Source organism: Lactuca serriola, chromosome 9, assembly GCF_051521515.1.
Source record: "Lactuca serriola cultivar US96UC23 chromosome 9, Lser_US96UC23_V15, whole genome shotgun sequence".
In the NCBI taxonomy this organism is placed as follows: Eukaryota; Viridiplantae; Streptophyta; class Magnoliopsida; order Asterales; family Asteraceae; genus Lactuca; species Lactuca serriola.
Window position 1 is genome coordinate 51,236,185 of NC_136416.1, and position 24,291 is coordinate 51,260,475.

A 24,291-nucleotide genomic window follows, 5' to 3' on the forward strand; every position below is an offset into this window, starting at 1 on the left:
GCGTATCTTTCAATGTCTACTCCACGAGTTGAAAGGCCCCAACTCGACGAGTTGAAGGTTGAACATGAAAAACCTAATTTTTAGGGTATGCACCCTATTTAAAGGCCTTAACTCTCATTGTTGTCCTCCTTCATCGCCTCCTTGTCCAGAGAAAACCCTAGTTCATGCTTTTCCGTCATTGTGTGTATGTGTGTGAGATCTTAGAGAGTGATTTTTGGTGCTCTTTTGGAAGGAACAAGAAGCTTGAATAAGTTGGCTGAAGGGAGTGGCTGTAGATTCAGTGTTTACTCTGTTGTGGAAACCATTGTGAGGTATAAAGTCGATACCTTGGCCTCTTATTGCTTAGATCTACTTATATGGAAAGATATTGTTATCCTTGGTCTATATTGGAGTCATTCTTAGAATGATGCATTGTTTGAAGTTGCCATTTTAGATCTAGATGTTTTGTGGCTCTTTGAGCCTAAAGTTCTAAGCTTTATCAAGTATTGGCACTCCTTCATGCCCTAAACCCATTATTAAGCTATGTTTAAGTGTTTTAGCCCCTTTGATGCCATGTAGGGACGTAAATTTAGCAACTTTATGTGGTATCTCAGTCCTAGGGGACCAGATCTATGGTTTGTAGCATTAGAATCGCTTGGGAGATGGTTAAATGAGTTAAGACAAGGAAAACTCGACGAGTTTCTCTGCCAACTCGGTGAGTTGACCCGGGGTTTCCTCGATCTTCTGGACGCTATACGAACTCGACGAGTTGTCTTAACGACTCGCCGAGTTGACTCGAGATTTCACGGTTTTCTGAGTTTCAAAGGAACTCGATCAGTCAGTAGATGCACTCAACGAGTTGGGTCAACATGGACCGTTGGCCTTGACTGTTGACTCTGACTTTGACCAAGGTTGACCAAGTTTGACTTTAAGGGTATTTTTGGTAATTTGTGAATTTAATGAATTTAGTCACATGGTGGTTGTAGGCAGTTGAGTTCAGAGCTGTGATTCAAGAGTTAGATCTTGTCAGTCAGTGCTACTTGCGAGGTGAGTTTTCCTCACTATACTTGTGGGTCGAAGGCACCAATGTCGGCTCAGTGGATTGATATTAGGTTATGCATTTGTTGTTATGATCTGTTAGATCGGTATCCTGGTTGACAGGATGTTGCTATGTTGTAGTGGTCTGTTAGATCGGTATCATGGTAGATAGGATAATGCTATGCTTAGTGATCTGCTATATCTGCTTGACTGTCTGTAGACAGTTATGTGATTATCTGATATATGTGCACATGTTTGACCGATGGTTGCATATTCCATCCCGATGGATGATTGGACCCATAGTATGTTGGCATTCCAACCCGACGGTTGAGGGCCGAGGGTATTCCGTCCTGGGGATGATTGGACCCATAGTATGTTGGCATTCCAACCCGATGGTTGAGGGTTTGTGGCATTCCAACCCGATGATTGATGGCATGGGGCATTCTAACCCGATGGTTGATTGGGCCCCTAGTATGTTGTTATTATATGTGTGTTTTGTCATACTGGTATTTTGGGGGAACTCACTAAGCTACGGGCTTACAATTGTGTATTTTGTTTCAGGTACTTCGGATGATCACAGGACGGCGAAGGCTTTATCGTGTACCTCCTCATATTTATGTTATGATTTCTGGGATTACTCTGATGACAAACTATTTTGAAAACAATTTGTAATAAAGGGTGGTTTTTGGATGTTTGAAAAGTTTAAAATTTTTATGAATTTTCTAGATGTTACAAGTTGGTATCAAAGCCTTGGTTTAAGTGAATTGGAGGAACACTCGTGTGCATCAGTCTCAAAATAAGGAAAAGATTTTCAAAATGATTCTTTCAAATTGTTTTCAAAATACTAAAGGAGGATGTGATGTGTACGATCAGTCGGAGCCTGTAAGTAGACCTCAAAATACCATGTTATTTTTTGATACTATGATGTGTTAGAACAACATGCTAGTAATAGGTTAGGGATCTTCAAGAATTATATGATCGAATTGCCTGATTATATGATGCCTGATAGCCTAGGACCTTTTCTTTATGAAATTGACATCATTATTGTAGTTGCTTAGTGTATGCATCATGGTTATATATAACTAAGATCTTATAGCCTAAGAATGTTTGGTTTGGCCTTATTTCCTATTCTTGTTTGATGAAGGGCTTAGGGTAGGATTAGGTATTCGAAATTCTATAGGTTCGAATGTTATGTATGGCTAGAATACGTGAGTGCTGCAAGGTTGATGGAAGTTTCATGGTTAAGTTGTGTGAGGTCAGCCGACCAGTCGTGAGATGTTTAGCTTCCTCTAGGAGTGAGGCCTGCATGTTTTTTTATGCTTATGAGTATGGTTAGGGTGTTGTGATGATCCTCGAGACAAGCACGGGTAGGTGTGGAAGGTAGTATAGGCCCGTACTACTGAAAGCACAGCACCCGTATGTGTAGCCAGGAAGTCAGAACCCATATGGCTTCATTGGGAGTTGGTTCCTCATCATTTATGTGAATTGTCTGATATCTTTCGGGTGTATTTTTAGTATGGTGTTTACGAGACGTTTCGAGACCGAATTCGGTTCGGGATCGGGAGCTGGCAGTCAGGATAGGCCAACATTGACAGAGGACCGCGTCAGGGAGATCATCCGTGAGGAGGTGGTTGCAATTTTACGGGGTCAGATTCCGGAGATGTTCAGGTCTATCAAGATCGTGATGATGGAGTATTTTGATGACAAATATGCATCCATTGCTGAGACAGCTGCTGCTGCGGCATTTGCAGTTGTGACAGTTGCGGGTGTTGGGGCAGGACGGGTATTTTAGTATCGGTACTTTGATAATACAAAGCCCCTGACTTTTGATGGAGTTCAGGACCCGATCATATCCATAAGGTAGCTGTCTGATGTGGATGGATGTTTCTTTACTTGTTCCTGCCCTGCTGATCAGAAAGTCACGTGTGCTCTGAATCCTCTGAGGTACGGAGCCAAGGACTAGTGGAGGCTTGCTACTAGTTCCTACTCTCCTGAGCAGAGGGCTGCAATGTCTTGGGAGCAGTTCTCTGAGATGTTTTGTTCTCGTTATGTGACACTGGTGGAGAGGGAGAGATTGGCCCATGAGTACTTGGATTTGAGGCAGGGTACTGAGTCGGTGATGAAGATCACCAAGATGTTCACGGGAGGGCTATGTTCTACCCTAAGTTTGTTGTGTCTGAGAAGGATCAAATGAAATATTACTTGAGCATGCTCAAGATGGAGATCAGGAATACCGTCCTTACCCAACAATACGGATCATTGTTGGAGAGGCAGGAGGCCGCCAGGTGGCGTGAGATTGAGATCAAGTTCAGACTCGGGAGACGAGACCGGCCCCGATACAGTTGCAGCCTGCGTTGAAATAGTTTAGGGCCGTTGACTCCAGGAAAGGGATTCGGAGGGGTCGAACTTGTGGGAAGTGTGGCAAGGTGCATGATGGGGTCTGTCGATATTCTTCAGGGTGAGTGTGGCAAGCAGGGCCACATTCCGAGGGATTGTAGGCAGCAGACTCCAGCTTCTGGTGTCAGACTTTGTTACATTTATGAGCAGGTGGGCCATATGAAGGCCTAGTGGCCCCTACTAGTTGTCAAGCAGGCACAGGCTCCAACGTCGGCTACATTGAGGATCACTAACGGGGGATAAGGCAGGGTAGAGCCCCTGAGGGCTCGGGACACTCCTTCCAGCTCACTGCCGAGGAGGCCAGGCAGCACCAGATGTTGTGGTTGGTATGTTTCTATTCATTATCTCATTAATTATGTTTATATGTATGCTCAAGTGGTTGTACCTATGTTAGGTACGTTCTTAGTGAACTCCTTACCTGCTCTTGTATTTTTTGACTTGGGGGCGAGTCGGTCATTTGTCTCTTGATCGTTTAGTAGATAGTTTGATTTTAGCTTAGGAGAGCTAAAGTGTCCATTTCAAGTTTCTTTCGCCAATGAACAAGGGGTTTCTACTTCTTCAGTCTATCGGTGTTGTGTTCTAGAGATCTTCGAATTGTCCTTCCCAATCGATTTGATTCTGATTCCCATGGGGCATGTTTGTGTGATAGTAGGTATGGATTGGGTGAGCCGTTTCGGTGTCATGATCAACTGTGAGGGTCAGCACGTGCTAGTTCGAACCCCGAGTGGGGGAGAACTAGTTATTTATGGAGAGGGCACCAGGTTGTGTCCATGATTTTGCTCAGCAGCCAGAGCTTGACAGTATATTCAGCACGGGTGTGCGATTTATTTGATGTATGTGGTGCATACGCGAGTTAGGGACCGGGTCCTAGTTTCAAATGTTCCAGTTGTTAGTGACTTCGCTAATGTGTTTCTGGAGGAGTTATCCAGCATGCCTCCGGAGAGGCAAGTCGACTTTAGAATCGACCTTGTGCCAAGTGCGACCCCTATTGCCAAGGCGCTATACTGATTAGCACCGCCTGAGATGCAGGAGCTGTCATCTCAGCTACAAGAGCTGCTAGGCAAGCAGTTCATCCGTCCGATCTGTTGTCTGTGGGGAGCATCGATCCTTTTCGTCAAAAATAAGGATGGTTCACACCAGATGTACATTGATTACTGGGAGTTGAACAAGTTGACAGTGAAGAACCGTTATCCCCTCCAATGGATAGATGACCTCTTCGATCAGTTACAGGGAGCATCTTGGTCTTCCAAGATAGATCTGAGGTATGGGTACTATGAGGTCAAGGTGAGGGGGGAAGACGTGGAGAAGACCGCGTTCCTGACTCATTACGGGCATTACAAGTTCGTGGCGATGCCGTTTGGGCTCACCAATACGCCGACAATATTCATGGACCTGATGAATCGAGTATGCAGGCCGATGCTTGATCGCTCAGTTATTGTGTTATCGATGATATATTGGTGTATTCCAAGACTAGAGAGCAGCATGAGGAGCATCTTCGAGAGCTTATGGGAGTTCTGAGGCGAGAATGGCTTTACGCCAAGTTCTCGAAATGTGAGTTTTGGTTGTGAGAGGTTCAGTTCCTTGGACATCTCGTTAACCAGGAAAGGATTTTGGTTGACCCGACCAAAATCGAGGCGGTGATGTGGTGGGAGGTTTTGAAATCTCCCTTAGATATTAGAAGTTTTTTGGGTTTGGCAGGGTACTACCGGAGATTTATTCAGGATTTCTCCAAAATTGCAATACCCCTCACTCGTCTGACGAGGAAGGGGGTAGATTTTCAGTGGGGCCCTGAGCAGTAGACAACATTCGAGAATCTTCGGCAGCGACGTTACAAGGCTCCAGTCTTGACTCTCCTATAGGGAGTTGAGGATTTTGTGGTTTTCTATGATGCATCCATCACCGGACTGGGAGCAGTACTCATGTAGAGAGGACGGGTGAGAGTCTATGCTTCGCGACAGCTGAAGTCACATGAGATGAGATATCCCACACATGATCTCAAGTTAGGAGCGATGGTGTTCGCTCTCAAGATCTGGAGACATTATCCATATGGGGTCCACTATACCATCTACATGGATCACAAGAGCTTGAGGCATATCATGAATCAACCGAACCTAAACATGAGGCAGCGTAGGTGGTTGGACGTAGTCAAGGATTATGACTGCGATATCCTTTACCATCTTGGTAAAGAAAACATTGTGGCGGACGTCCTGAGCCTCAATTCGGCCGGATCTTCTGTTCCGGCATCCTGTATGAGGATATCTGTGGATTCTCCACTCGTGAGCTTGATAAAGGAAGCTCAGGCTGAGGATGTATGGCAGGAGAAATGGAAAATTGAGAGGATCAAGGGCGAGATCACCAGATTTGTGCAATATAGTTGGGGATTGTTGACCCATTGCGGTCAGGTGTAGGTTTTGATGTCTGGTGGGGTCAGAAAGATTGTGCTGGAGGAGGCTCATAAGTCTCGTTTCTCTATTTACCCTGGGGCCACCAAGATGTACCGGGATCTAAGGTTGAGTTATTGGTGGCTATGAATGAAAAGAGAGATCGCATAGTATGTTGAAAGGTGCTTGATCTGCAGGATGGTCAAGGTCGAGCATCAGAGGCCGCACGACAAGCTGCAGCCTCTGGAGGTCCCCATGTGGAAATGGGAGCAAATCACAAGGGATTTTATCACCAAACTACCGAGAACAACAAAGGGTTTTGATGCTATATGATGGGTTTTGAGCATTCTAACACTCCTAAGGTGTACATGCAACCCTAAATACCTTGGATATATGTTTTCTCTATTATACATGCAAACTTTCATTTTCCAATGTATTACCCTAACTAGCATACAAAACTTTGATACTTAGGTAACTAAACAAGTTAGATGACATACCTTTTCTTGTAGCTTGTTGCTTAGAGCTTTAAGAGCCTAGCACCAATAATGTGAATGCCTCAAGTGGAATCACAAATCACCACTAACACTTGGAATACTTGGAAGAGGACTCCTTTACTCACAAAAATCAGCCACACTCTTGCAAAGACTCTAGGTACCAATTTCTTGAACCAAAGGGATTCTTATGTAATGAGGTTACATTAGGGTTACACCATGTAAACCCTAATGTGCATGATTTTCCACATTCCTCATGATCCATGGGTTTTAACCTCAATGGAGTATCCATGGGTCACCATATGGGTTAAGCCCAACATAAGGAATCATGGATCATTAGCCCATATTATAAGAATGAATGATTTACACAATCAATCCTTATATATTTAATTAGTCTCTTTTGATCACAAAATTAATTCCAAATTAATTCTTGATCAATACTAATTAAATAATATGATTTCATATTAATATATTATAACTTATAATATATTAATAAATCATAATTATCCTCTTCTCAGAAGTCCAAATTGTTCCGGTGAAGTGCACCCCAAATGGACCATGCTAAACTGGGTCAAGTACTTACCAAATATAGTTATGGACTTAGACACCTTATCATATAGTCTCCCACTTGGATAAATCTAATAACTATAGTTGCAAGTACGACTTCAGGAACCGACCAGCAATGGTAGCTCTTAAAACTTGATGAACTAAGACGCGCCATTTTAGACAAGTGATCATATAATCCTCTGTTCTCAAGATATCAGCCGGACAAATACATGGAACAACGCCATACTTATTGTCCAACAGTTTGTTCCCGATTTCCGATTTGTTTGACATAAAACTTAATCGAACACATCAATTGAGTTCTGACCGGGGCCGACACATAGGTCAAAACAAAATCATTTAGGGGCCCAAGATATCACTTTTAATCCTCTGAGGACAAAAAGGAGCAGATAAACTTCGACTCATATGTTTGTACTAACTATTCGCCAAATCATACACAACATTACGTTTTATAACATCAAGTTACTGATGCGTTTTCGTACTATCAACGTGCAACCAACCCATATTCAATAACTCATATCTCTTTGTTTGAAGACTTACATGATATTATCGTCTCATGATCACTCGAGATGAATTCCATGAAGTGATACAAGTGAGCCTGGGTTTAATCCAATACTCAGAACTTATGAGCACTCATGAATGTCATAGCAATGTCTAACCATTTTAGACAATCTACAAGCCAAATTCATGACAGTCTTGATTCATTACCTACTTCCAAAGTATGATCGACTGTGAATAATTTGAATAATCTTATTATTTTGGAAGTCAAAACATGCAAAATTGAATCAATAGTAAATAATTGACACAAGATAGTAACTATACTCATAAATAAACAACTTTTATTTAATCATTAATTTTCAATTACATTTTATCTATTACAAGTTTCAGAAATAGCTATCTAATAATTAAAACTAATATCGTCTTTCAGCCCGATGCGCCTCGCATGCCGTAAATGCTTAACCCTATTTAGTCCCTTCGTGAGGGGATATGATGGGTTCTCTTCTGAAAATACTCTCTTTGCTATGAGGAGTCCTTCTTCTATCTTGTGTCTTATGAAGTGATATTTTTTGTCAATGTGCCTGGATTTGCCATGATCCCTTGGTTCCTTGGCTAAGGCAACCGCACTGTCGCTGTCACAGAAAATCTCCATAGGCTCCTTTATAGCTGGTACAACTCCAAGGTCTTCAATGAAGTTCTTCAGCCATATCGCCTCCTTCTCCACTTCAATTGTTGCTATGTACTCTGATTCGCACATTGAATCAGCTACGGTCTCCGGTTTGGAACTTTTCCAAGTAACTGCTCCTCCATTTAGGGTAAATACCCAACATGACTGAGAGCGGAAATTATCACTGTCGGTCAGAAAGCTAGCGTCACTATACCTTGTCACTCTCAAGTCATCGCTCCCACCGAGGACAAGAACCCAGTCCTTAGTCCTTTGTAGGTACTTGAGAATATTCTTTACCGCAGTCCAGTGAGCCTTACCAGTGTTCCCCTGATATCTTCTGACCATGCTCAAAGCAAAAGCCACATCGGGGCGAGTACAAGTCATTGCATACATGATCGAGCCAACTGTGGAAGCATATGGTAATCGACTTATCTCAGCTATCTCAGCCTTTGTACTCGGACTCAGAGTTTTACTCAGTTTGGTATTGCTCTGGATCGATAAATCACCTTTCTTGGAATTCTGCATGTTGAACCTCTTCAACACCTTGTCCAAGTAGATACTTTGACTAAGTCCAATTAGTCTCTTACTCATGTCTCTCAATATCCTTATCCCTAGGATATAGGTAGCTTCTCTAAGGTCCTTCATAGCGAAAAACTTTCCAAGCCAGGATTTCACCTCTTTCAAGGGTGGCATGTCATTTCCTATGAGTAGTATGTCATCCACATACAGTACAAAAAAGCTAACTATACTCCTACTAGCTCTGACATATACACAGGACTCATCCGATTAGGTCCGACTTTGAACGAATTTGACCCAAAACGATTACATAGGCCGATTAGGTATAAACGTAATCGGTTGGCGACCGCCTAGCGCCTAGGCCGATTTTTACAACACTGATATATATATATATATATATATATATATATATATATATGTGTGTGTGACACACACACAACACACATATATATATATATATTATATATATATATATATATATATATATATATATATATATATATCAGTGTTGTAAAAATCTGCCTAGGCGCTAGGCGGTCGCCAACCGATTACGTTTATACCTAATCGGCCTATGTAATCGTTTTGGGTCAAATTCAGTCAAAGTAGGACCTAATCGGAGCTAGGCGGAGTTGGGCGCCCTGATCGGTCAAAAAACAGTCAATAGAGTTCAAAATTTTAAGGGGCAAAATTGACAAACCATTGCTAGGTTTCGTTTCTTCTTACTCATTCCATCTCAATCGCATTATCAATTTCACTGCTCTCTCTCTCTCTCTCTCTCTCTTTCTATCTCTCTCTCTTTCACACACACACACATCAAAAACGATGATTTCTTCTTCTTCTAAGCATTCCGTCTGTTCCAAGATCGTTGTTGCCTTCCAAGATCGTCATCGCATTCCAGTCATCTACAAGATTGCGTTGTCACTCCTTCTCCTTCGACATCCTCTGTCGTTGTTCCTTCCCTTTCGACATCCTATTCTCCTCCGAAATCCCTCCGATGCCTTCAGCTCCTTTGTTCCTGATAATACTGCCGACATATACAAAGTTCCAGATGATACCGAAACCGCAAAGGTAATCATCCAAAAGGTTAAATTCCCTGATTAGATCTTGAATTAAGCTTACCTTTTCACCTGGGTTATGCTAATTTTGCTTCTTATAGTCAACATTTGTTCATATATTAGTTTCTTTTTTTTTTTTATTTTTCTTGGTTATAGAAATGAATAAAGTGAAAGCTTCTTTGAATTTTGTCATCGTTGATGATTCTTGTTATTAAAGTGTGAAAGCTTCTTTGAATTTTATAGTTTTTGATTGTTTTTGGTTCTGCTAATTTCTGTTAAATTAATATGAAGTATATACAGAGCCTGCTGATTTGTGATGATATTAGATTAAGTGATGATAAATTGATATGAATATGCTGTTAATGTGATTATATACTTAATTTTTCTGTTAAAATGATATGTGAGTGAGTATATTTAATGTGTTAATGTGATTTTTGAATGTGTTAAACTGATATGAATATGGTGCTAATGTGATGATATATTAGATGAAGTGATGATAAAATGATATGATACAGAGCATGTTGATTTGAGTGAGCAATTTTAATGTGTTAATGTGAGTTTTTTTTATAACAGTTGATGAAGCTCTTGCAACCGATGTTAGTCAAGCACCTCGAGAAAGTCCAAAAATGAAGGAACTTTTCAATGAAGATTTCGAGTCCGAGAGTGAGGAGCAAGTGTTAGAAGAAGATGAATATGAGTCAGATGAGGTTCAAATAATGGAATTATGTGGAGAATATTAGAAGAAAATTGTTGTGCTTGTTAAACCTCACTATTATACTTTTATGGACTTGTTGGATGATGATTTTGTGTGCTTGTTAAACTTATTATTAAACTTTTATGCTTATTTTGGATGATAAATGGTTGTGTTTGTTAAACTTATTAAGTCATTATTAAACTTTATGCTTATTTACTTATATTCTTAGTATTAAAGTTAGATTTATAAATTTTTGAATTATTTTTTTAATAATTAATGGTTCCCGATTAATCACCGTCTAACCGATTAATCCCTAGACCTCGGTCCACCACCTAGCTAATGTCTAGCGTTTTTTGCAACCTTGATATATATATATATATATATATATATATATATATATATATATATATATATATATATATATATATATATATATATATAGAGAGAGAGAGAGAGAGTGAGGTTCAAATGTTTTCACTATCTATTGTGTGCCTGTATGATTGATTCTGGACCAATCATTTTAGTTATTTTAAGAAAATAATTAATGCATATTAAATGCTGAAGATGTAATTAATACCTATAATATCTTCAACATGTAATATACATTAATTACTTTCTTAAAATAACTAAAATGATTGGTCCAGAATCAGTCATACATGCACTCAATAGATAGTGAAAACAAAATAACCTAACCCTATACATTTAAGATAATATAATAATTTGAACTTCAACTTAAGTGATATGGTTATAAGAAATCTATTGTGTTCCTTTGTGCTTTACTTGATATAAAGATAATGTAAAAGACTTTATAACAAAAAAAATTCAAGGTTGCGGAAAAGATATATATATATATATATATATATATATATATATATATATATATATATATATATGAATTTTTTTTTGTTATAAAGTCTTTTACATTATCTTTATATCAAGTAAAGCACAAAGGAACACAATAGATTTCTTATAACCATATCACTTAAGTTGAAGTTCAAATTATTATATTATCTTAAATGTTTTCATTATTGTATTATCAAAATGATACCATGGTGAGTTGTTTCTAATAAAGACAATTTTCTTTGTTAATGCATTTTTATCTTATGCAATTTGAAATTGGTCTTTTTAAATTATTTTATGTTAATTTGAAGTATAGTATTATGTGATTTGAAAAACAACTAAAATGTAGTTATATTTCTGGAAGTCTTGAAAATGGAAAAAAAAGTATTTCCTTTTATATAGGAGAAAATCTATGTTTAAATTTAGTAAATGAGGAAGGATATAATTTATAATCAATGACTTTTACAATACATGCACGGTTCGTAGATGAATGAAATGAATGTGTCGTGCAACTTTGTTTATAAAATGGAATATATTTCTAAAATATAAATAAAACTTTTTAATATAAGTGAATAAAACACAATGACTACTAATGAAAAAACATTAACATGGTTTGCAATTAATATTTATCATGGACTATTTATCACATGGTTTATGAAAACCATTTGGGTAGAAATTATTCAAAGGAATGAAACTAATCACACCAGCGGCTAAAAACAAGCTATTTGTACAAGATTTTACCGGTTTGGTGTCACTTAAGTTATTTGATCGTAACGTAAAGATACTTCTTGAAAAACTTGCACAAGAGTTGCTTCAAATTTTTAATGAGGTTATTGATATTAAGTTCATTTATATAAAACTAATTTTCACTTTTTGTCTATCTATTTTTATAACCGTTTATTTTTTGGAGGTAATATGGAGATTTATCCATCTACTTTGAATATTCTTTTGGATAAAAACTTGGTGTTCAAAATTCAAAATTCAAATGTTAATTTGAAGAACAAAGTTGATGGTTATGAAATCTCAAAGTTCACTCAATTGGAAAAAAAAATTAAGATCAAACTGGTAACATATGAATTTATTTCTACATTAATGATGCTCTTTTTGCTTATTTTTGTTTTGTTTTTGTTTTTTTTGTTTTTTTTTGTGTTACAGTTCTCATCATTGGACTATGAGATGATTATTGAGAATAAAATCAAACGTACTATCTTACCACCACCGAGTCATTTGAGATTGTTACCGGCAACAACTACTTCAGTCAAGCAGCCTATTGAAATTATTACCACCATCGAATCATTTGAATGGTCTTCTTCGAAAGATCTTGATTATTGGTACATCGATCGGTCCAGCACGGATTGAAATAGGAGCCGGTTCGATTGCTGCTCCTTCCTTGAAGATCCTAAAAATGGAAAAACTCTAATAAGTTTAAGTCAATTATCATTATTTGACATTTTAGTTTGAAGATTTTTCTTATTAGTTTTTATTGTTTGCTTATGGATTTGGTTGACAAGTAATTTGTTTTTATTTTGAAGTTTATGTTTGTTTTCATTGGTTTCTCATAATTTTTTTTAATTATTATGTAATATCTATAGACTATTCTATTTTTTTATGTGTTTATTCGTTTAACCTGAGTTATAATATAGGTAACATGTAATACCAAAGTTCTAAATAACGTAAGGCGTGACTCGGCGGCAATGTCAAACCTCAAGCTTTTTCGAGCCTTGGCGAGTCATTACGTTTGTAAGGCGTGACTTAAGGCGGCAATTTTTTATATAATTAATATTTTTATATGTATTTTCATCCATTATTCATTTTTATACACATATATAAGTTAAAATAACGTTTTGACAAAGCTTGACGGCATATGTAAACCTTGAAGACATGCCGCACCATAACAAGCTTTTTAAAACCTTGTGTAATACATCAACCAATAATTATTTTATAAATATACAAATTTAAAATGCTCCATGCCGGATAGAGCACAAGTTTTCTCTCTCCTAATTATCCTCGCAAATACCGAACTGAAGTATCCGCTAAATTAATTAAATAAACAAACCGAACGATGAGAGCTTGTGGCTGAAAGGCTTTGTTGAAGATGTGCTACCAAAATCAAGCAGTTGCAGCGACAAGAGCAAAGCAGTGATTTCCACCATTTTCTTCAAGTCAGTGTCGCCATCAACTTCTTCTATGTTCATCGCCCATGACTACATTCATTTCTCCTCATTATTGATGTTAATTTGAAATCGAAAACCCTAATTCCCAAAATAAAAGTTTGATATTCAATCTCTTTCTTTAAACAACGATATGTCAACAAGACTGAGTGGCTGTTTCACAGACGCAATCCCACTTGAAGCCCCTACTTCGACCTCTGGATATTCAATTTCTAATACAAATTCAGAAGGCGGGGGATTATTTCTTGATAGCAATACTCTTCCTCATTATCTAATCAACACCCATCACTCCTCGACTCGCCGTAGACATGATATTGGTATTTTCCGGCAAAAAAGTTGGGTTTCCAGAGGTGGGTTCTTGTCAGTTAGTTTATCAGTTAAGGGAGGTAGCGATGGCATTGATAGAAATTCCACTACCCAGTTAATGGCAGCGGCGGTGGGCGCCGGCGATGGTGTGGTGGAAGAGGAGAGTAAGAAGAAGGTTATTATAAGATTAAGGGGAAAACCTGCTGCTATGAACACTACAAAGCATTTATGGGCTGGGGCTGTTGCTGCCATGGTTTCAAGGTTTTCGTTTCTTCTTATTCACATCTTCGAATTTTCAGTTGAATTTATGGCCAAAAAGAAGTGAAATTTTTAATCAATCTTGAAAATTTAACGTTTTTAACAGAACATTTGTTGCACCACTTGAAAGACTAAAGCTGGAATACATGCTTCGTGGTGAACAGAAGAATCTTTTCGAGCTAATTAAATCAATCGCTTCTTCTCAAGGTTTAAAAGGGTTTTGGAAGGGAAACTTCGTTAACATTCTTCGCACAGCTCCATTTAAAGCCCTGAATTTTTGTGCATACGATTCCTATAGAAAGCAACTTCTCCGGTTAACCGGAAATCAAGAAACAACAAATTTCGAAAGACTCTTTGCCGGCGCCGGCGCCGGCATGACTGCTAGCATTCTGTGCTTACCACTGGACACTGTAAATTCGATCAATTCTTTCTTCCCATTTATTAAATTTTTTTTTTTATTTATATAATTCAAGTCATCGTGGGATCTAACAGATACGAACAAAGTTAGTGGCACCTGGGGGTGAATCATTGGGAGGTGTGATAGGAGCTTTTCGCCACATCATTCAAACAGAAGGATTCTTTTCTCTTTATAAAGGATTGGTTCCTTCAATCTTAAGTATGGCGCCTTCAAGCGCTGTGTTTTATGGAGTTTATGACATATTGAAATCAGCATATCTGAATTCCCCTGAAGGAAAGCAAAGAATCAAGTATATGAAACAGCAAGGAGATGAATTGAACATTTTGGAACAGTTAGAGTTAGGCCCAATGAGAACTTTATTACATGGTGCCATTTCTGGTGCTTGTGCTGAGGTGGCAACTTACCCTTTTGAAGTTGTGAGAAGGCAGTTACAGTTGCAAGTTAGAGCAAATAAAATGAGTGCATTAGCCACGTGTGTAAAGATTGTTGAAAATGGAGGTGTTTCAGCTCTTTATGCAGGACTTATTCCTAGTTTACTTCAGGTATGTTCACATGAAAACATACTCTCTATGATCTTGATTTTGTATTGCTTGATTAAGTTCAAGAATTTGACCAAATTTGTGCAAATATCTCTCAAATTTTGACTCTAAATTACCAGGTATTACCTTCGGCTGCAATAAGCTACTTTGTTTATGAGTTCATGAAGCTTGTGTTGAAGGTGGAGTAAGTTACCATGTTCTTGATTGTAATTCTTACATAAAGAAAATTGTTGATTGCTTTAAGATGATTATTGATTGGAGAACATGTTGGTGATGAAATTAGAATTGAAATCGGTTTGTTTTTTTTGATGATTTTCTTCTTCAATTTGGAGAGGGGAGTAGTTGGTTGTTCCATTGATGTTTGATGAACTCATATGCAACAGTACCTTTATTTATTATACAAGAGATTAGTTACGTTGATATTGATTTATAAGTTTTATAATTTTGTTAGCATTAGCTTCTTTTTGATATCACAAGTTAAGCAAAAAATTGTTGTGTCCTATGGGTTACTTCGAATATACTTTCGTGTTCTTCTAGTGAATCAATTATTATTAAGTTTAAAGGGACAAAAATCAAATTTCTTCTCATAGATCCGAGTTATCTAGTAGGCATGTATGCTGTCGCCATTTCCCCTATTTCAACTCTGTTCTCGAGAGGGAAATGAGGTCTTGGAAATATTCGGTTGTGTTGTGTGGTTCACCCATATGTGTCTCCTCATACTCTATCAACTATATAGATATATTGGACAATGACATAATCTCTTACACATCTTCTTTATAAATTCATAAATGATTTTTTGAAATATTTTCTTTTTGTAACATTGACAATTGTTGCTTTGTGATTTTAAGATTTTTTTTTACACCGTTTTTAGAAAATCTGTCATTTGAAAATATTATTGTCCTCCGTGAATATTTTGTGGTATTTAGGAAATGTGATTATTTTGTTGATTAAATATATTTCTTAGAAATTGATAGGTGTTTGAAGTTTCTTCTCAAAAATAGTACATTTTAAACTTCATTTCCAAGACAAGATTAATAAGACTATTATTAAGAGTAAGTTACATGGGAGCATATGGTTTGAGATGATTTGCGTGTTTGGTTTTTATCTTTTTTTTTGTTAACTCGGACGGTTTTAATGGTTTCGGATGATATATATCAGATATGAATGACTATTTGAACGCATCAATTTTCTTTTTAATTTATTTATCGGCCGTCGTTTTATTTATATTTAAAAAAAAAAAAAAAATTGGTCCACAGCCCCACCTTATATCATCCAACCTATCTCTTTCCCTCTCTCTTAGGCCATCAGTTATACTCTCCACAACAACCGTCGTGGAGAGATTCCAGACCAGCCACCAAAAGCCACAAACCCACTTCGGAGTGGGTACAACGACCGGAAGAAAAGAACGAAGAGAGAGAAGACAGAAGCTTGAGAGTGAAGAAGAAATCCATTGGTCGTCCGCCTCTGTGCTTGCCACCACAAATCACGACGAATACGAGCCACCACGGACCGGTAGGATAGTATGCACGGTCGTGGTCCGTGGCCACGTCAACAACGAGCATGTTCGTTGCAGGTATACGAGAAGGCCTTAGCAAATTAAGCATCTTAAATTACCATAGTCTTCGAAAACTTTCAGGCCGCCTCTAAAAGTCCAATCAACATCACCATCTCTCTCTCTCTCTCTCTCTCTCTCTCTCTCTCTCTCTCTCTCTCTCCCTCCAAGAGTTATCGTAGGCCCCTCATGTCCAACAGCTATAGTCGCTGTTTTAGTCGTCGTCCACGCTCAACCTAAGCTATCAATTGCACGCTATAGTGGCGTTATAGCGTTTTGCGGAGGTGAAGAACTGCTATTTTCAGTTTAGCGTTTTCATTTCGCGGTACCGCTATTAGCGGCGCTATTCACCGTTATTTACCGCTATTCCAATAGCCGCTATTGCGGCGCTATTCCATTTTCGTTCACATTTTTGGTCATTTGGTTATTTTTTTCAATGAAAAACTAGTCTTAATGATCTCACTACACTTTAATTTTAAAAAAGTCCGAACACATAACATAATTAAAAGCATACAAAGCAACTACGTCTACCGACAACTCTTTTTCTCATCTCTTTTTGTACTCACGCCAACTTGAGTTGCCATGGTCAGACTTCATTAATGTTTTTTGTAAATCGACCCACACCTGTGAGGCCATGAATTGAGACTTAACTCCTTAAATCAACCACGGTCTACTAATACAATATTGAACCCGTGCAATCCAATTAAACTCTATTTGACACTTTTACACTACCTAGTTTCCATATTAATATAATATAATATTATGTTATGTTTTTATGTCTTTTTAGGTTTGATGATATTAACTCTATATAGACTTATAGTATTAATACTTGAATATATAAATTCAATATAAATATAATATAAAATTATAAATTATACGTAATATTAAAAAACTACTATATTACCGCGATAACCGTGATCTCAAATAGCGGCATGTGACTGCTATTGAAATTTTGAGCACAATAACTGCATAGCGCTCAACAGATCCCGTGAAACTGTTCCTCGTCATTGTCCATCAGGAGAAAGAGGGTGTGAGAAAAAAAAGGAATTAGAGGTGTCTAGTGTTTAGTGGTTGGAGTGTTGTCATCATGTGAAAGAAAAGAGAGTGATATCTAAAGCCAAAATCTATAGAACCTTCCTGTCATCTGGTTCCTCGAGCTTATCACCTCTCTATCTATCATAATATATAGAGTGAGATTTGAAACCAAAATCTATAGAGTCTCGTTGTGATCTGGTTCATCAAGCTTCTATCCTCTCATCTATCAACAAAACCAAATATAAAAGATGGTTTTTATGGGATTTTGTGATTCATTAATTAATGGGGTTGTGATTATTTGGAACATTGAATTCATTAATGGGGTTGTGATTATTTAAGACCAGATTTTGTGTGTTTGTGATTTCTATTTAATGTGATTTTTTGGTTATGAGATTTTAGTTTCATCAAATATTGATTTTGGTTTGGTAGGAGGAGGGGAAAAGGTGGGATGGGATGGGATGCTTGTACGACCTTAAATAATTGTATGTTTTTTTTTTTACTATATGTCCAGGGTAATAAAGTAATTTGGGTCTGGCATAAGAGCACGTGACAAATACAAAGTCAAAAAAAAAATTAAAATTAAAAACCAAATATATAAACTACCCCAAACCAAACCGGAGACCATTAGTGTAATTTACTCTGGTTTTAACATTTAAATCTATCAATGACGTTTGTAATAACGTCAGTCATTAACAAATAATATTTTTGAAAATTCATTTTTCTACTTGAACAAGTGTCAAAGACAGATATCAATATTGTCCGTACATACATTTTTTTAAATATTACATATATCTTAGATATTTATCATATAAAATTGTATACGATGAAAGCGATGGTTACCATTTTATAATAACTAAATAGGAAATCGTTGTTTACTAGAATAGTGAGGAAGTAGAAGTCTAGAAGCAAAGGTGGATTGTGTGCATATATACCCAAGCATTGATTAGTTTCCAAACACAAGAAAAGAAAGAAAGCAAAGTCCAAATTAAGAAATGGGAAGGTCTCCTGTTCCTCCAAGTTCCAATCAAAGTAACCTGATCAAGAAAGGTGCATGGACCACTGAAGAAGATCAACAGCTTATCAACTACATCCAAAATCATGGCCATGGAAGCTGGAGATCCCTTCCTAAACTCGCTGGTCATTCATCTCTCTCTCTCTCTCTCTCTCTCTCTCTCTCTCTCTCTCTCTCTATATATATATATATATATATATATATATATATATATATATATATATATATATATATATATATTATAATAATAATAATAATTTATACTTAGACTTATACTTAGGTTTTTGATTTTTCATGTAAATTACACTTAGAATAAGATGTCAATCTAATTAATTTCTTCTATTAAGATTTTAGAACTTTTTTATTAATAAAGTTTTGATTATTCGTTGGATATTTGATAAATGTGTTTAGTTATAGGTTAAATGTGTTTTTTGATGAGACGGGTGGTGTGAATGGCAAATTTTTTAAGGGTATACCTAAAATTACGTGGCCTATAAATTAGTATGTGTAAAAGTAAAAACTATAGTGGTTGTTTAACTGATTGTGAATTTTGAAGATACTGAATCTATTGGTGTATCTTTTAATGCACTTTTGTAATATATTTTTTTGAATACGTGTATGCTTGATATAAGTATTTGATATATTATTAAAACTTAAAAGTGGACTATTTTGTAGGTCTTAATAGATGCGGAAAGAGTTGCAGATTAAGATGGACGAATTATCTTCGACCAGATATAAAGAGAGGAAAATTCTCCCAAGAAGAAGAGAACATGATTCTTCACCTTCATTCCATTCTCGGAAACAAGTAATTCATATAAACCGTATTTATTTCTAATAGTAGAAAGAAAACCTACTATGACTATGGATTGACACCATTCAAAAACAATATTATATTATGCATTAATGTAATAAAACCATTGACGGTTGTATTGCATGGATGTTAAAGGTTTTATGATGTCAATCACTGAATGATCTTAAACAGATTTCTCGACAATTCTTGAATTAATGAAGCTTTTTTTTTTTTTTTTTTGGTTGATACTTGAAGATGGTCAACGATAGCAACACGTTTACCAGGGCGTACAGATAACGAAATAAAAAATTACTGGAATACCCACATGAAAAAGAAACTACTCCAAAGTGGTATTGACCCGATGACCCATCAGCCAAGAACAGACTTGTTTTCTTGCTTACCTCAACTACTTGTCCTTGCTAACATCAAAGAGTTACTTGAACATAATCAATTAGCTCAAAACCTTCAATACTTCAACCATTTTCTTCAACCCAATAACACAGGGTTATCAACCTTACTAAATCGAACAAGTTCAATCCCTCTATTCCAAGAAGAAAACCTTAATTTTGTGAGTGAATTTCCAGTACTAGAAGATGATCAAGAGAGTGAAGAAATCAGACAATTTCCTGTGGGAACTTCTAATGTTACCCAACCACTCCATCAAGAAGTCTCAATCATGAATTTAGAAACAAGTAATGATTTTAAACATGTGGGTCATTGTCAAGGCCAATCAGCATTTACGAGTGTCAATTCTTCGCCATCAATATCAGCAGTCACGTGGAATCCTATTCCGCCATTGATAGACAACACAGCCACCGCCACCACCACCAACAATAGTGGTTCACTTGAGAGCGGCAGCACCATTAGCTACAGTGGCGGAGATGGAGGAGCTTCTTCATATAACTGGCCAGAGTTTCTGTTCGAAGACTCTTTCAAATTGGATCAGACTTTACTAGAAATGAGTTGATGATCATGGAGTGCATACGTTTTATGGAAGCTTTTTTCCTGGAGTGAATTGGAGAATGTAATCATGTATGGTACAACTTTACGTTGCATGGATTGATATGTGTACAGTTATGAATTATATATATAGACTAACTAGTTTTTGATAGATAGTGGCATTTGATATTTGTAATCCGTTGTTATATATTAAATTATATTAATTAATTATAAATATAAAACTTAATATAAAAAAATTAAATCTATATTAAAATTTTGAAACACGGAAAAGTCTTTTATAAAAACTTATAACTCAATAACACTTTTTAACTATACAACATTTATATATAGTTCATGTCGATAAAAATAGTCATTTTCATATATACCGGTCCGATCTGGTTTTTGTTAGAAAATTGGGGCATGGAAAGACTTGGAAATCCTGAGAACCGTGTTAAACACTTTCAGATTAAAGTATTTGGGTGGTACTCCCAACCTTTAATCGGATAAGACTCAGAAGAGTTTCTAGAATAGAGAATATGAAGTTATGATTTCGTGATTGTTCTTGTACCAGGAAAATAATGACCAAAGAATGATTATGTATATCATTTGTCTGAAAACTGTCAAGGCAGTTTTCTTTGTCCAAAAACTACTCCAACTGTCAAAACGGTTTATAACAGTCACAAACTATCACTAAAACCGGATCATTAAAAAGGGTTAAAACGAAGTCAAAAAACCGGGTGCATTTATAGAAAATTCAGATTTCTAAGGCATTTTTTATATAGCCAGGGGCTCTGCCCCTTCGATCCCAGCCAGAGGCTCTGCCCCTTGGACCCCATCAGGGGCTGCCGCCCCTTGGATCCCGCTCCCAGGGGTGCTGCCCCCGGACCCCCGTTCGTTTAGGGGCTTCGCCCCTAAATGACAGTCTACTTTGAATCTTGAATAAATTCAAACAAGTGTGCACTCCGCACCTTCCTTACTTGTTTAATATTCATCAAGATTGATTTTTGGTCAACAAGTCAATCCATTACACTTAAATACATATTGATGATGCAAAATCACCAACAGTTTTACTAACGTTTTTCGGGTCCGGTCCGATTCTTACACGAAACCTAAAAATTGAAAAACATTGGAACTGGGAATAGGCCTGGTTATTGGTATTTCCGGTTCAATGCGCGGCTGATTTCGGTTTTTTCTAGTCCTTTTATGAAATGTTTTACATTTATAAGAAATTTATTTCAACGCAAAAATATGTAGTAGTTTTTTCAAATGTATATGTAATATTTCTAAAATCTATATGTATAATATTTATTTACAAATGTGTTATAAATATAATTTTATTTATTTATTAATTATTGTTAATAAATTAATAATTAATTCAAATTCATTATATACGAACATTTTATTTTGTTATAGAAAAAGATAGAAATTTTTTAAAATCTAATTAATAGAAGGGCATGTTCGAAAATATATATAAGTTGCAAAAAGATAATATACTAAGAATATAGTTTTTAGAATAAAACGTGGGTTGAAAAAGAAATATAATTGGAAATGAAACATTATATATCTCATTTTTACTATATTTTTTGATAAAAAAATGGAGATATATTGGAAATGGTCATACATTGTATTTGATTTCATGCATTATGGTGTATATTTTTATTATCTAAGCCATTGGTTGTTTACTCCAAAGGATAAACAGTTAGTTCTATGGTTCTATGAATTTATATTTGTTTTACAATGATTATATATATATATATATATATATATATATATATATATATATATATATATATATATATATATATATATATATATATATATATATATATATATATGTCAGAATCATGATAAAATTTTTATTTTTTAACTAAAGAAAAATCATTGTTTCAATCAAAACTCAAGTCATAAAAACCAAGTATTAGATACAATTATGTACCAAAATCAGAATATCATAAAATCTCAAAAATATATCACTGAAGGATGTGCACGATAATGCATTCGTAGCCACGAAAGATTCCTACGAGTCCGACATTCAAATCTGGCATGCTCACTTTACGGGTTTCTAGGGTTCCTTGTCGAAACCACCCAAAATCAAACTGGCTGCTGGTCTCCTCCACTTAAGGCTTGTTCTATCGTCGGTCGATGTTTTTCCACATCGAAGTCCTTAAACCGGTTCATCCTGTCACTTTCTAAACACAAATATTGATATGCAACATGAAATGTGATAGTTTTGAATAATAACCAACAATCGCAAGGAAATCCTGAACCTTAGATGGAGATATCAGAAGCTTCCCACATTACACCTTCCAACTCGTAACTAACAATCCTCTTACTTTATGATTTACTAAGCACTCCGAAGACCAAATCCCTGATCCATTAAAACCTAGAGATGCTAACATAATAGTTCCAATAAGCTAATTATAAGAATGACTACTGAAAACGTCTATTTTATACATATATTTATGACATTTTCTTATTATTTTATACTATTTTTTTATGTTATTTAGAACTAAAAGATACTTAATATGCTTGAAAATGTTTAATTACAGTTAAAATGGGAGCTGAAATGCAAAAGGAGGAGAAATGAGCTAAAAAGACGCAAAAATGACGTTGTTGGACATCTTGACCACTCTTCAGTGTTTCGGTCATATCTCATGACTCATAACTCTGATTGACGGGATTAAAAATGTTCTGAAAACTAGACACAATTTCGGACGACTTTCATGCTTTGAGAAAGCGCTGATTTCCACTCACCAGGAAGTGGTGAATGGTATATTCACGACCAATCAGATGACTTGGCGGATACAGGATTTCGACAAGAACCACGATGTGGTGACCAGTTATAAGCTATAAATAGAGTTGAAAGTTACCCCTAATGATATATCTTGAACCCTAATTCGTTCCCTACATTTATAAACGTCAGAGAAGTCTTTTTGAGGGTCTAAAAGACGGCCGAAGAGTCGTTAAGCTGATATGGAACGAATATCTGAAGGATTCGAGAGCAAATTCATGTCCAGAATCATTCGGTTTACTTTTCTGATCATGATTAATGTTCCATTTGTGTTCCTACTGTTTTTACTTTCTGAATTCATGTGTTAAAACATGTTTCTTTTGTTTGAACTCGATTTTATGTGTTGATTTCAATGATTTTGGATTTTATTAATTTATTTATTAATTGTGTTTGATTGATCATCACCTATCATGTTAAAGTTATTATTTTTATTTCCTATTGCTGAGTTATGTGTATTTAAGAGGACCTATCTAATTACATTAATTTGAATCTTAATTAGTTTATGATCATTAAACTGTTAGGACTAGATATTGATCAAATTCTAGGGTTAGGTAATGTTAATTTGTGACTGTGGCTGTGTTAGAGAGCTTAGATATTCATGCTATGCTTTGATTGATTGTCATGACCATTGATGAGAAATCACTACATCGTATCATTCATGATCCAAATATATTAAATTAGTTATATGTTCACTAATTGCATGATCATTGTGTTAGTTATTCATTACTTATTAGTACTAGGAAATCCGATCAAGATAACTAGTCACATTAGAATTCGGTAACCAACTAATAGATCAATTGCACTATTAACGAAGTTAACCATGATTTCGAGAAGTAATCCAAACTAAACCAAAATACCTGACGTGATTCGTTTCCAGTCAGTTTATCTAGTTAGTTTAGTTATTAATTGCATTCTAATAATAAAAACCCACTCTTATTGTTTTCTTTTATTTGGAATAATCTATAATCAAATATTCTAATATTAATTCACTACCGTTCCCCTTGAGTTCGACATCATTGCTTATTAAAACTATATTATACTCGATGGGCTTCACTGCCTGTAAGGTGTAGTTTAGATGTGATAAACTAGGAATTATAAATAAAAAACTAGTGCATTAAAAATAACACATCAAGTTTTTGACGTCATTGCTAGGGAATTGTTTTCAATTAATTTGGGTTGTTTGATTATTCGTTATTTGTTTTTAATTCTTAGTTTTATTTTATTTTAATTTTTATTGTTTTCGTTGATATTATGTCAGTTATCGGGAAGGTTTTTTGTTTATTAGCAGCAATTCATTATCATACACATTGCTTGGTTTATCTTTTTGCATGAGTTTTGAGATTGCAAGTGATTAGAGAAT

General features: G+C 36.1%; 2 protein-coding genes across 2 annotated transcripts; both read left to right on the top strand.

The window, feature by feature from the left end:
* Nucleotides 1–13,103: 13,103 nt before the first annotated feature.
* On the top strand, nucleotides 13,104–15,232 carry LOC145073810 (putative mitochondrial adenine nucleotide transporter BTL3). Its single transcript, XM_079020302.1, has 4 exons — nucleotides 13,104–13,858; nucleotides 13,962–14,265; nucleotides 14,348–14,815; nucleotides 14,932–15,232. Exons 1-4 carry the CDS (start codon nucleotides 13,425–13,427, stop codon nucleotides 14,998–15,000), a joined length of 1,275 nt encoding a protein of 424 aa, XP_078876428.1. The 5' UTR covers nucleotides 13,104–13,424; the 3' UTR covers nucleotides 15,001–15,232.
* A 3,128-nt stretch (nucleotides 15,233–18,360) lies between these two features.
* Nucleotides 18,361–20,312, top strand: LOC145074169 (transcription factor MYB93-like). The gene is made up of 3 exons (XM_079020579.1): nucleotides 18,361–18,536; nucleotides 19,087–19,216; nucleotides 19,457–20,312. Exons 1-3 carry the CDS (start codon nucleotides 18,392–18,394, stop codon nucleotides 20,166–20,168), a joined length of 987 nt encoding a protein of 328 aa, XP_078876705.1. The 5' UTR covers nucleotides 18,361–18,391; the 3' UTR covers nucleotides 20,169–20,312.
* The last annotated feature ends 3,979 nt before the right edge of the window (nucleotides 20,313–24,291 follow it).